General features: G+C 49.1%; 1 protein-coding gene across 2 annotated transcripts in view; it reads right to left on the bottom strand.

Moving 5' to 3' along the window:
• c5 (complement component 5) overlaps positions 1-11,548 on the bottom strand; it is a 27,010-nt gene extending 15,462 nt beyond the window's left edge. Inside the window, exons 1-27 of one of the 2 annotated variants that reach the window (XM_015057690.1) lie at positions 11,355-11,548; positions 9,895-10,090; positions 9,289-9,442; positions 9,137-9,207; positions 8,962-9,059; positions 8,801-8,883; positions 8,639-8,729; positions 8,449-8,557; positions 8,211-8,343; positions 8,018-8,133; positions 7,625-7,813; positions 7,216-7,419; positions 6,929-7,141; positions 6,698-6,847; positions 6,480-6,606; positions 6,342-6,407; positions 5,771-5,974; positions 5,613-5,697; positions 3,633-3,718; positions 3,396-3,535; positions 2,991-3,224; positions 2,797-2,857; positions 2,622-2,711; positions 2,335-2,547; positions 2,181-2,256; positions 1,010-1,169; positions 507-608 (exon numbers count right to left, since the gene is read on the bottom strand). In XM_015057690.1, coding sequence (XP_014913176.1) covers positions 507-608; positions 1,010-1,169; positions 2,181-2,256; positions 2,335-2,547; positions 2,622-2,711; positions 2,797-2,857; positions 2,991-3,224; positions 3,396-3,535; positions 3,633-3,718; positions 5,613-5,697; positions 5,771-5,974; positions 6,342-6,407; positions 6,480-6,606; positions 6,698-6,847; positions 6,929-7,141; positions 7,216-7,419; positions 7,625-7,813; positions 8,018-8,133; positions 8,211-8,343; positions 8,449-8,557; positions 8,639-8,729; positions 8,801-8,883; positions 8,962-9,059; positions 9,137-9,207; positions 9,289-9,442; positions 9,895-10,090; positions 11,355-11,416 — 3,513 coding nt within the window. In that variant the 5' untranslated portion in view covers positions 11,417-11,548. The remainder of the gene's footprint in view (positions 1-506; positions 609-1,009; positions 1,170-2,180; positions 2,257-2,334; positions 2,548-2,621; positions 2,712-2,796; positions 2,858-2,990; positions 3,225-3,395; positions 3,536-3,632; positions 3,719-5,612; positions 5,698-5,770; positions 5,975-6,341; positions 6,408-6,479; positions 6,607-6,697; positions 6,848-6,928; positions 7,142-7,215; positions 7,420-7,624; positions 7,814-8,017; positions 8,134-8,210; positions 8,344-8,448; positions 8,558-8,638; positions 8,730-8,800; positions 8,884-8,961; positions 9,060-9,136; positions 9,208-9,288; positions 9,443-9,894; positions 10,091-11,354) is intronic. The other variant, XM_015057691.1, reaches the window with a different exon arrangement.
• Positions 11,549-11,976: the final 428 nt, after the last annotated feature.

The following is an 11,976-nucleotide window of genomic DNA, read 5'->3' as shown; positions in this document are numbered from 1 at the left end:
TTTGGATTCAGATAAGTAGAAACTGACAAGAACTGGATGAAACAACAAAATGAAAACTAATTTATTTTCCAATATAAAATCAAAATGTTCCCACACTGAGGAAACCTTTTATTTGAGGCTGTAAAAGGTTAAGAATTCGTTTGACACATCGACAGATTGGCTTCCCTATAAACACAGTTTGGTGCGTTAATGTCATTTCGGTCAGGCGACTTGCTGAAACGACACGTTTTGGTCTGAACGCATGTGCCGACCATCACTAGTGCTTGGGAAATCCTCCTCTGTTCTACCATCACAAACACAAACATGTAACTGAGACTTTAACTGGACAAGTAAACTCAACTGATGAGCAGCTGGTGGAGGCTCCGTGATGCTGCGGGCCCAAACTGCTCAGACATAAGTCTACTGACAAAACAAATCCATCTTCTTCCAGGGACCTTCCCACTCTGACCTTTGACCTCTGACCCTGATGTTCAACTCTTTAGGACGACCCAGCAGTGAGTTCTCACCTGGAGCTGCAGGATGGGGTCTCTGATGCTCGTCGCTCGGTGTAAAGCCACCAGCACCAAGGAAGTGACGAAGACCGACTGCTCCTCATCAGACCCAAAAACCTGGAACACAGACTGACCGTCAGAGAGGAGCTGACCGCCAGAGGAGGCCAGAGGTGGACAAAAGAGGCCAGAGGTGGACAAAAGAGGCCAGAGGAGGCCAGAAGAGGCCAGAGGAGGACAACAGAGGCCAGAGGAGGACATAAGAGGCCAGAGGAGGACATAAGAGGCCAGAGGAGGACATTAGAGGCCAGAGGAGGACAAAAGAGGCCAGAGGAGGCCAAAGGAGGCCAGAAGAGGCCAAAAGAGGCCAGAGGAGGCCAGAAGAGGACAAAAGAGGCCAGAGGAGGCCAGAAGAGGACAAAAGAGGCCAGAGGAGGCCAGAGGAGGGCAGAGGAGGCCAGAGGAGGACAGAGGAGGACAGAGGAGGCCAAAGGAGGCCAAAGGAGGCCGACCCCACTCACCATGAGCCGGCTGTTCTTGGAGGAGGCCCGCTCCATGAAGGAGCCGTCAGGCTGCTGAGTTTTGCGGATCAACCAGCTGACAGAGTCCGACAGCGACTGATGGTCCACGGAGACAAACGGGTCGGCCAGAGACAGAGTCCTGACCACCTCAGCGGTGACCCTGCAGGACAGAAGGTCATCAGCTCACAGATACAACTTTATTCAGACAGCACTTTAAAAACAACACCACAGGCTAATTCAGTGTATGATAAAAACAATAAATAAAACATTAAAATCAACATCTAGAGATTCAAAGGACTGTGCCTAAAAATCGATTCACATAAGAATCACAATTCTCATTTACTATGATTCAGAATCTATTTAAAATGTCCCAAAATTGATTTTAAAAAATAGAATCAATCCACCATCACAGGACGTTTTGACGTCGCCATGGAGACGGTACTGGAATGAGCTGGACTTGAGCTTCACCGCGCTCAAGGTTCACAAACTGGAGCCGGAAAACGTGAGGAATGCTACAGAGGAGCTAAGCTACATCAGAGCTAAGCTACATCAGAGCTAAGCTACATCAGAGCTAAGCTACAGCTAAAGCTACATCAGAGCTAAGCTACAGCTAAAGCTACATCAGAGCTAAGCTACATCAGAGCTAATCTACATCAGAGCTAAGCTAAAGCTGCAGCAGAGCTAAGCTACATCAGAGCTAAGCTAAAGCAAAGCTAAGCTGTGTGAGGCGGGTTGTGATTGGTCAGAAGTTTGTTACAGTATTTTGTTGATATTTTTCTTCCACCATTTTTTCTCTGTATCTGCAGGCGCCATGATTACTTCTGTTTGTGATTCTTTAAATAACTCCACAGGCTGTCAGATGCTAAAAACCCCTGAATGGAAATGTCCTGCCTGCAGAAAGGTGGCGCTCTTTTACTGACGCTTTGTTGAAACAAAATGGAGGATGCAGGAAGGAAGTGATTCACAAAGAATGGATTAACATTTAAAACTTAAATGTGAAAAAAGACACTTTAATGTCTCGATTTAACGGATCAGACTGGAGCAGATCAGGAGGGGCTTTGGAACCGACAGACTGAAGAATCGTTTTGAATGAAAAACCTGGATAATGAGGTCGTAAAGTAATCGGGTCGGTTTGGTTCTGTGGAGCGGTGGGAGGTTCTGGTCCACTCACAGGGTGCTGGGTTCAGAGTTCATCCACATGCTGTAGCTGCTGTCTCCGTTCCTGAAGGACGTGAGGCCGACCTGACCTGCAGACACATCATCATCATCATCATCATCATCATCATCTCCAGAATGAACCGCCGCCGCCGCCGCCGCCGCCCCACCGTCTCTGATCTTCTGCCTCAGCTCGCCGGAGTTCTTCTCTACGTTTTCTCCCAGGACGTCCCAGATGCTGTTGGTCTCCAGGTACTGGTACACCTGGATGAGTGGGAGGAGCCTATCGACCTCTGCTACTGCTGACCCAGGAGGAAGGCTGAGGAGCCGCTTGAGGCCCTCGGGGTCCAGTATGACCGACACGACTTCGCCGGGAAGCTCGCCTGCCGTTAGGAACAACCATCCTGATCATTTCTGCAGACCTGAAGAAGCTCGGCGGCTCCGCGCCTCGTCTCACCGTTTATGGTCAGCTGTCTCTCCACAGCCGAGTTGGGAACCATGTTTTCTGACAGGATGTTCTTCAGCACCACAGTCCGCTTCTCCGAACCTGCAACAGGAATCCAGACCAGCGCAGGTGAGACGATGATGATGATGGTGAGGATTCGAGGTGAACCAAGATGGAGTCCACAAACCGTAGAGTCCCTGCGGATCCAGTCTTCCCCCAGAGTTCACTTCCTGTCTCACTCCTTCAGGCTGCAAACAACCAAAGCAGAACTAATGTTTAGCCAAGCTGCTCACATGGTACGGACGAACGGTGTGCAGAACAGAACCACGGACAGGTTCAGACTTTGTATGCTCCAAGTAGAGTCTGTTAACGTCCACATACCACCACACGCAGCGTCTTCTTCACAACGTCTTTGACCCCTGACTGGATGGTCAGGGTGAAGGTCAGGGTGTGCTCTCCAGGCTCCAGGCCCAGCAGGGTGAAGGTCACTTTGCCCACCCCCCCCGCAGCCAGGCGGCTCCAGGTGCAGGCCGTGGTGTGATGCCCCTCCTGCCTGGGCGTCGGCCGGGACTTCAGCAGGCAGAGCGCCGGGCCGGCCGTCAGCGTCACGCAGTACTGAGGGGAGAGAAAGCATAAATTAGAGCGCTGCAGGTGTGTTAGCCCCTCCCCTTCCTGTAGAGAGGAACACAGCAAGTGAGCTCCTGCTGCTCATTGGAAGAATCAGCTGTAAACTCAGCCAGCAGTAAAGATCTGAGTGTTTATTATGGGTTGCGTGGTTGAACTGACGGTGATGATGTCGTCCTGCTGGTTGTAGACGGAGCCCTGCAGCTCCAGCTGCTCCCCTCGGACCACCTGGTAGGGCAGCGGGACGTCCACGCTGAGTGGCTGGTTGACCAACACCTTCACAGTGTCTGACACACACATCCCTGAGAACCAGACAGACTCGGCGGTTAGGTTGATTCTGCAGGCCACTGAGGGCACCGCGACGGTCTGAACAGATCGACACATGGAGAGGAGACCCACCGCCCTCTGGAGACATGCCGACGGCTTTAACCACCCAGGTGGTCAGAGAGTCCGGCAGAGCCCTGCTGATGGACAGCTGACCTGACCTGAAGAGACAAACGCCAAAGCAGGGTTAGCTGCTGCAGCTGATGGTCAGCACTTTAAACAGAAGCTGCAGAGTCTCCACAGCAGCCGGGCAACATCTGGCTGCAAAGCCTGAAGATTCCTGAAGAAGCAGAGACAACCGTCCAGTTCAGGCTGTAGGGCAACACTGAGGGGTTTCTCAGGCAGTCCACCACAAAGACATGGATACTAGACGCCTCACTGAGCGCTGCGTTACATTGCCGCCATCTTGTATGTGGCAGCAGGGATCGGAGTTCCTTCAGTCCTGTTCTGTGTGTTTCAACCGTTTTACGAAACAAACTGGATTCCTTGGCTTCACCTTCCACAGGTAAGGATGAAAGATCAGAATTACTTTGCAGCCAGAAATTCGTTTCTAAACAACCGAAAAATATTTCCTATGTATTGTCAAGTGACAATGACTTTCATAAATCAGTCATTTATCAATATTATATAGAAAAATAAATACAAGAAAATTATTTGTTTCTTGTCTTGAAATGTTAAATGTACATGAAATTATGGAATTATGTAAATGTTATTTAAACACTGTAAAAGTGTGTCTGTTCATCAGTGTTAATATAAAACTGATCAGAATCATTTCTATCAAATAAAACATTGTGCTCTTTATTCAGAAATGCCCCAAAACAATTAAATAATCACATCAAAAGTTAGAAACTCTCTTTAGTCATTTCTCTGATTACCAAATATATTAATGTGTGAGAAAATGTGTCAATGACAGGAATTAATTTAAAATACTTTGTAGAACGGCACTTTGTGAAGTTCGGTGCTTTTACCTGTATTAGCTTACTGGCACATATTCCACATTCAATATGGCGGACGCTGTGACGTATCACAGCAACGGGCCGACCCGCTCCATGACCTCTGACCCGCTCCATGACCCATGACCCGCTCCATGACCCATGACCCGCTCCATGACCCATGACCCGCTCCATGACCTCTGACCCGCTCCATGAGGCGTCTACTATTCATGTCTGTGGTTAAAACCAGATCTCTCTGCTCAGCCTCTTGTCCATCTCTGCTTCTCCCAACAACTGCAGAGTCATCTGAGTTTCTGCAGATGACCGAAGTCGGACTTGACGAGAGAAAAGGAACGGTGAGGATACAGAGGCCTGTGAAGCCAACAGCCGGGTCAGACACTCGGTCCTTCACTCTCACAAACTGTGGTCTGTCCGGTGGCCACAGATGTGCGAGATGCTTCCCTGATAAACTCCTGGCTCACCGCTGACCTGCTGCCTTGCCAAGAGGACGTCCTTCAGAGGAGCTGCATGCATTTCAGAAACACTAACAGCTGAAACGTCTCTGAAAGACAGAGACGTGGTGACTGAACCAGCCAACACTGGGACTCTGCTGCTCAGGAAGCTGAAGGAGGTAAACAGGCTCACCTCCTTCAGTCTGATGCTGACAAGCTCTGCTATTCCACCACCTTTACCTTGTTGTTGCTCCACCCAGGCAGAGAGACTCTGGAGTCATGGGAATGATCCACCAGTCATTTCTAAGTGAGAACAAATAATCACATCTTCCCGATTCTTCTGCTGGGATCCAATCAGATCCATCAGGAGACCTAAACTCCTCCTTGGCTAATAAGGATTGTCCTGGATGAAAACGACTTTAGACCCTTGAATGTGTCCAATCCGTTCAGGAGACGAAATTAAACTCCTCAGCTAACTCCTTTCAGTATGGAGGCTCTCCTGTATAATTATTGAAATAACTAAATGAAAATAAACTAATATGACTGCAATAATTAACAGAATAGAATATTCTTTGCACCGTGATTCATTCATATTAACCGAACTGAAGAGAGTGGAGTTCCTCCCAAACGCCAAAGGAGCGTCGACCTGAGGTGCGTTTGATTTGTGCTACCTTGCACGCTGCACCTCCCACAGCCAGCTCTCTGGAAAGTAGCTTCTCACCAACGACGGCGCCTGGTCGAAGTCTGCGCCCAGTTCTGGAGAGAAACGCCAAGTCAGGCGTCAGTCGGGTCCAGACAGAAGGAACGGACCAGAACCGGCCGGACTCACCGTAGCGTCCCAGAACCAGCCTGTCGCCCTGGTCCAGGTGCCGCTGGTAGAACTCGCAGCACTGGCTGAAGGCCGCCTTGCAGGCCTCGTTCTTGATTCTGAGCTTCTGGAAGGCCTGGTCTGCGTACTGCTGGCAGCTCACGCTCTTCGGGATGTACTTCATCCCCGCTAAGCAGCAGCTCTTCTTGGAGCCGAAAGTTCTGGCTGCAGAGAGACGGACCCAGACAGAACCAGAACCAACAGCAGCAACTGTTTTACATCATTGCTTCTGTTTCTGTTGTTTTACGTTTTTAGTCACTTTGGATGTTTGAAATCTTCACGGCTGTTTGCAGGAAGATTTGATTTTTATTATTTGGTCTTTGCTTGTTACAACAACCACACAAACAGTTGAATGTGTCAAGCTTTCCTAAATCTTTGAGATGGTTTCAGGTTATAGCTAAATCAGCCAAACATACAGACCAACCAATCAAATCATTTGTTTATCTTTAGTTAGTTTTTAGACACATAGATGTGACAGAGGACTAAACTCTGCACGGAAACGTCAGACGGACGTAGTGATGGTGGATCGTACCTTTAGCCTCCTTTTGTGCGTTGGTCAATTCTCTCTTTGGACGAACGGCGGCGGCACACGGATCACCTGTGGAACAAGCCGCCATCACTAAGCAGATGGTGATAGTTTCTGATTCCTTACTCTGAGTGATGGACGTACTGCTGGACGACGGGGCGGCGTTGGCATTGGTCATAAAGGTGAGGCCAGCCAATCGGAAGACGTCGGCGTTGTCTTTGCCGCCGCCTCCTCCACAGCCCAGGTCGCTGTGCTCGAAGTGACGAAGGACCTGCGGGCCACCGTACATCCTGTCAGAACGCCGCCCGACCGCACCGCTCAACTCAACACAACAAACAAGCTCAGGTCAAACTGACTGTTACCATGGAAACAGGGTCCCTGTAATTGGGTCGTAGGCTTAAGACAGCAGAGTCTACCGCCGACAGAGCCACCATGCTGCCCTGATTGGTCCTGATGTCCAGCTTGATGTTCTCCTTTGGTTTGTAGAGTCTTTCCTGGAATAAGATGTTGGTCTGACAGACAACAACATGTTAGCCGACACATTTCAGATGAGTTCCTGCTGATGAACCAGAGAGGCAGCCAGACTGCAGCACCTGGAGGCCGTTGACACACTTGTCTTTGACGTCCATCCAGACAGAGTCCGCCACCAGCTCTGTGGTTCCTTCTCCGTCCAGGATGTAGTAGACCAGCAGCCTGATGGACGGCACCATGGAGGTTGTCACCAGGAAGTTCAGGTTCTGTTTGCCATCAACGCTGGAGGCAAAGTTCTGACTTTTAAAAAACACCACCTTCCCTTTAGACAGCACCTACAGGGGAGCAGCGGCGAAGCCATCAGTAGCTATGGCAACAGGGGAAGCAACGTGTGCGACCGCCTCCTCACCAAGTAGTTGAGAGTCCTGATGTTCAGGTAGGAGGGAGCGGCGGTGTACACCTGGATGTTGGCGTACTGGCTGACCTGGAGGGTGTGGCCGAACATGGGCGTGTCGATGTAAAGGTACCGCTGGTTCGGGGAGTGATAGGCCACGGCCTCCAGCGCCAGACTGGCCTGACTCTGAGCTGGCAGGGTGGGGTCCGCCGTCTCAAACTGGGTCGACAACAACCAGACCAGTTACACCAAGAGTACCGAAAGACAAATCTCCTGTTTTTGTCCCACCTAACGTTTCAGGTCATCAAGCTAACGGGCAAACAGAACCTGAATCTATATGAAAAGCACCTTCTAAAGCTCAGCTCAATAAACCTGCAAGGGGGTAAATACTTTTCACAGCCCGGCAGTGGGAGATCTTCCTCACCTTCAGTTGCGCCCTGACTGCATTTTTCTGGGGGTTGCAGATAAAATACAAGAGGCCATCAGATCCACTGCTTCTGCTCTCCCCACAGGACATGACCTCCCTTTCTCCCGTGTTCATGACCAGCTGACGCTCCACCAGACGCACCTGCACCAGGCTCACCGGCTCGTCCAGGTGATCCTTCACCAACACCTGCAGAGACAAAGGACCTGTGGAGCTGAACAAGGTGTGGGCCACAGGGGAGTCAGAAGGTCCAACCAGATGTTGCCTCTGGTTCTGGAACAGCTGGAACGCCTCAATGGAGGTCCATTTTCTGGACACATCTGGAATTTGTGCCAAAGGAGCCCAGGCCAACTAGTGCTAAACACTTTTCAGGTGGGACTCCATGATGCATACCTGGATTTTGTAAGGAAGTCCCGGTTTGATGAATGGAGGCGTCGAGATGAGGCTCAGACGGTACGGTGACCTGACAAACTTCACTGTAGCAAACTCCGCCTCCTGAGTGATCCCACCTGGAGGGCGACATCCAGTCCAAATGGTGAGAAGGGGAACGCCTCAATGGTTTCAGGGTGGTATGATGTCAGCGTACCTGTGTCCTCCTGCAGCAGCACCGCTACATACAGGTAGCTTCCCACCAGGCTGTCCAGGTCTCTCGGTCCATCGTGTTTGTGCAGAACCTTCTGCATGTTAACAGTCACATCCAGTTCACCTGTCGGAGAGAGCTGAGAGAAGGAGACAAACGAACCCCATGTTGGGAGATGTCTCTTAGGAGTTTCATCAGCTACCGTCAGAGAAGTCTTTGAGGCTGCTGCGTGTCAGGGCCTTACTCTTTCTCTGGTGACTGATGTGGGAATGATGACAGGAGCATTCTTCTCTCTGACGTATCCATAACGCAGGAACACCTCTCCTTCAGCCACCGGTGCGCCGTGGAGATACCTGCCAAAGGTCAGAGCACCGCAGGGTAAACATGGCCGCTCAGGTCGAACGGCTGAGCAGCTGGAGGAGATCAGGCCTCACCTGGCTGAAATCTTGAAGTGGAACTGACTGAACTGACTGTGGCTGATGAAGTTTGTCCTTGGATTCATTTGGATGGAGAAACTAGGAAGAACTGACAGAGGAGGAGAACATCACAGATCATCACCTCCACCAGCAGGGCTCATATCAAACTCCGAGACGTACCGTATTCTTTAACTTCAAAATCCGTCTTGGCTTTTGTTGTGAAATCATCTGTGTAGGAAGCTTCTATTGTCCAAATTCCCAACCTGCAAGTACAGAGAACTCAGGAAAACCATCTGGGAATAACCCGAAGGTCTTCCCGCCTCGGCAGAGGTCTTCCTTACTTTGGTTTGATGGGAATCCTGAAGGGGTTTTGCATCGACGGGATTCCATTGTTCACATCAACAATCTCCACAACGTCTACCGTGATGTGATCTGGATCCTGTCGGGAACAAAGACGTTCATTGACATGGCAACCAATCGTCAACTCATTTATGGTCCTGGGCTCATCAGGCTCACCTTGAAGGTTAAGAAGACGCTGCGATTGGCTGGTCTCAGCTCCTGGTTCATGGAGAACGCCCTCACTTTGACTGAACACATCACAAACAGTTTTATTCAGCAAACCTGAACAGTCTGTGTTCAACCTGAGTGAAGAACCAAGAAGGCCCGACCTTTCTGATGAGGCGTGTAGAGCGGTTTGTCTGTTTGGATGAACAGGAAGCCGTTGGATCGGGAAACCGGGATGGACAGGTGACGGTTGATCCCGTTTGATTGGACGTGAAGAATCACATGATTCAAATTCTTATTCTCTGGAAGTGGCAGCAACTAAAAAGACACAGAAACACAGGAATCAACACCCAGGTGTTTTCAGATACACTCCATGTTGGGCTGCGGTTGCCACAAAGTACATCTGGTTTTAACTGCTTCCAGTGATGTTATCTGTTGCTATGGTTTCTCTGTTTTCTGTATTTTTAATTTTTTTTTGCTCTTGATCTGCAGGTGTGGAGGCAGACTTCTAGGATCGCCTGTCCCTTTAAACCTTTCTCTCTTTCGTTTCCATTTCTGTGTCCATTACATTGGAAATATACAAAACAAATGTTTATTAAGTTCAGGGTCATAGTGGAAGCCGCTGGGCTTCTCCTGACATTTTGAGCGCCACATATTTTATTTATTTATATATATATATATATATATATATAATTTTTTTTTTTTTTACAGAAATCGTAATAATAATCAGTCAGGTGAGTAATGCAGAGAGCTTCAGGAGGATTTCTCACCCGGACTTTAGCGACGCCCTGGTAGTTGTTCTGGCTGTTGAGCCGCAGGGAGTCCTTGGACAGTTCCCTGTGATCCAGAGCCATGGACGTCTTCAGGAAGACGTAGACGGTTTCCTCCGTGGAGGAACCGAACAGCTGAACAAACACCGTCTCCACTGCATCCAGGCACACCGACAGGGGCGCTGTGATCAGGAAGCTGTCAGAGAGAGACGCCATCACTGCTGGTGGTGAAATACCACAGAAGAAGAAGAGTCCGCTCACCAGCTGGACTCCGTTATGAATCTGTTTATGATAAATCACAGAAATCCTGACGATGAAACTTAAAGTTCCTAATCAGAGGCCATTTAGACCAGAAAGCTGCAGGATTCAGTAAAAGAAATAAATGTTGAATAAATGCTGAAAAAAGCATCAGAATAAATCTGGACAGAAGGAAAAGTTCTGGAAACTTTAACGTGTTTGTGTTTCAAGAGTTTTGGGTTTTGAGTTCGTCTGAACTCTGATGTTTGTTGCCACTGATCGTTTTACTGGTTCCTGTGGTAAATATTTGTTCAGCAGGTGAACCCGCTGGCTGTGTGTGCGCCCCCTGCTGCTGGTCAGGTAGAAGGCAGAGTGGAGGGACCTCCACCCAGATGACAGCCTGCCAGGCTGGTTCAGCTGTAGACATGATCAAACATCCGCTCTGCTTCGCTGCTCAGGCTCGGTTCTGGTCCATCCGTCAGATGATTTCTCCTCCTGATTGTTTCTGTGCTGAACAAAAATAAACTTTCCAGAAGAAGGTCGTCATCCAGCAGAGGAAAACCAACCTTCAGGAAAATAACTTCACATTTGCTGAGTTTCCTCCTTTAGTCCAGTCTGTTGCTGGATCAAAATGAGCTGAAAGGTTCAGACAGGCAGTCAGAAACACGTGGGGGAGGGAGCAAGAGGCTGACAGCAGCACTAGAGGAGCTGCAGGGTTTCCAACCCGTTCTGGTTCGGTTCTACAGGAGACGAGGATCGGCCCGGACCACAGCGTCGCCTTGCAGAACCATTTTCTGTTCGCTTGGCCGCCGTCCCAATCGGACCGATGGACGTGTAACACGGCGGTGTGAGTGTCATGATGTGGGGTTTTTCTGGCAGGACTCCTTCAGCAGCCCAGAACAGCTGGAGGACTCCTACCAGGAAGACTTGGTCCAGTTAAAGGACAGACTTTGGTTTTCACATTTTTCTTTGCAACAAATTCAGTTTTACAAGATTTCTGTCAGATTAAAGCCAGAAATCCTGACAGAGTTTAAGAACATTTAAATGTTCTTAAATTTAAATTCATTTAATGTTCTTCATTAAGTGAAGAACATTAAATTAAATGTTCTTCATTTAATTTTGTACCATAACAACTGTCTCCATAATCCAGCCACCAGCTCTGATCATCTGTTTTATCTCCAAAATACAACAACCAATCACGAAGAAGAAGGAGCTTCACTTACGACTGAGCGTCCGTCCTCCAGCACAGAGTCCAAACCCAAACCAGCAGAACCAACGGCTTCATCCTGAGCAGCCAGACTGACGGCCAGAGGCTCCGAGCCTCTTTATCACTTATTGATCGGCTCAGACACGAGGACAGAGGACGGACTTTTCCTCTGGGACGGTTTGAGTGTCCCAAAGGTGAGTTTACTCAGCCTGCTGTGTTTTCCCATCTTACCCAACACCAATGACTCGACAGAGAAAAGCTGCTGTGAAAACTAGACAGAAAAACACTGAAATGTTTGGGTTTTCCAGAACCAGAACTTCCAGAAGCTGCTCTGGATCCCTGAAGAACGTGAGAACTTTTACCTGGAGGGTCTCATCTGGTTCTGGCATTTCTCTTTACAGAAACTAGAAATATTTATCTAGAAACATCACCTCAACATGAAGCTGATCAGAACCAGGCTGATCAGAACCAGGATGATCAGAACCAGGATGATCAGAACCAAGATGATCAGAACCAGGATGATCAGAACCAGGATGATCAGAACCAAGATGATCAGAACCAGTTGGACCAGAACCTGGAGTGAAAGCAGCAGGAACCAAACGGTTCAATCAACTGAGCTCCAAACGTCAGCTGAACAA

This window comes from Poecilia latipinna, unplaced genomic scaffold (genome assembly GCF_001443285.1).
Source record: "Poecilia latipinna isolate Pla-1442-1.1 unplaced genomic scaffold, P_latipinna-1.0 Scaffold1485, whole genome shotgun sequence".
NCBI classification, from domain to species: Eukaryota; Metazoa; Chordata; class Actinopteri; order Cyprinodontiformes; family Poeciliidae; genus Poecilia; species Poecilia latipinna.
Note: the sequence above shows the minus strand (reverse complement) of the source record. Positions and strands in the feature narration are given on the sequence as shown.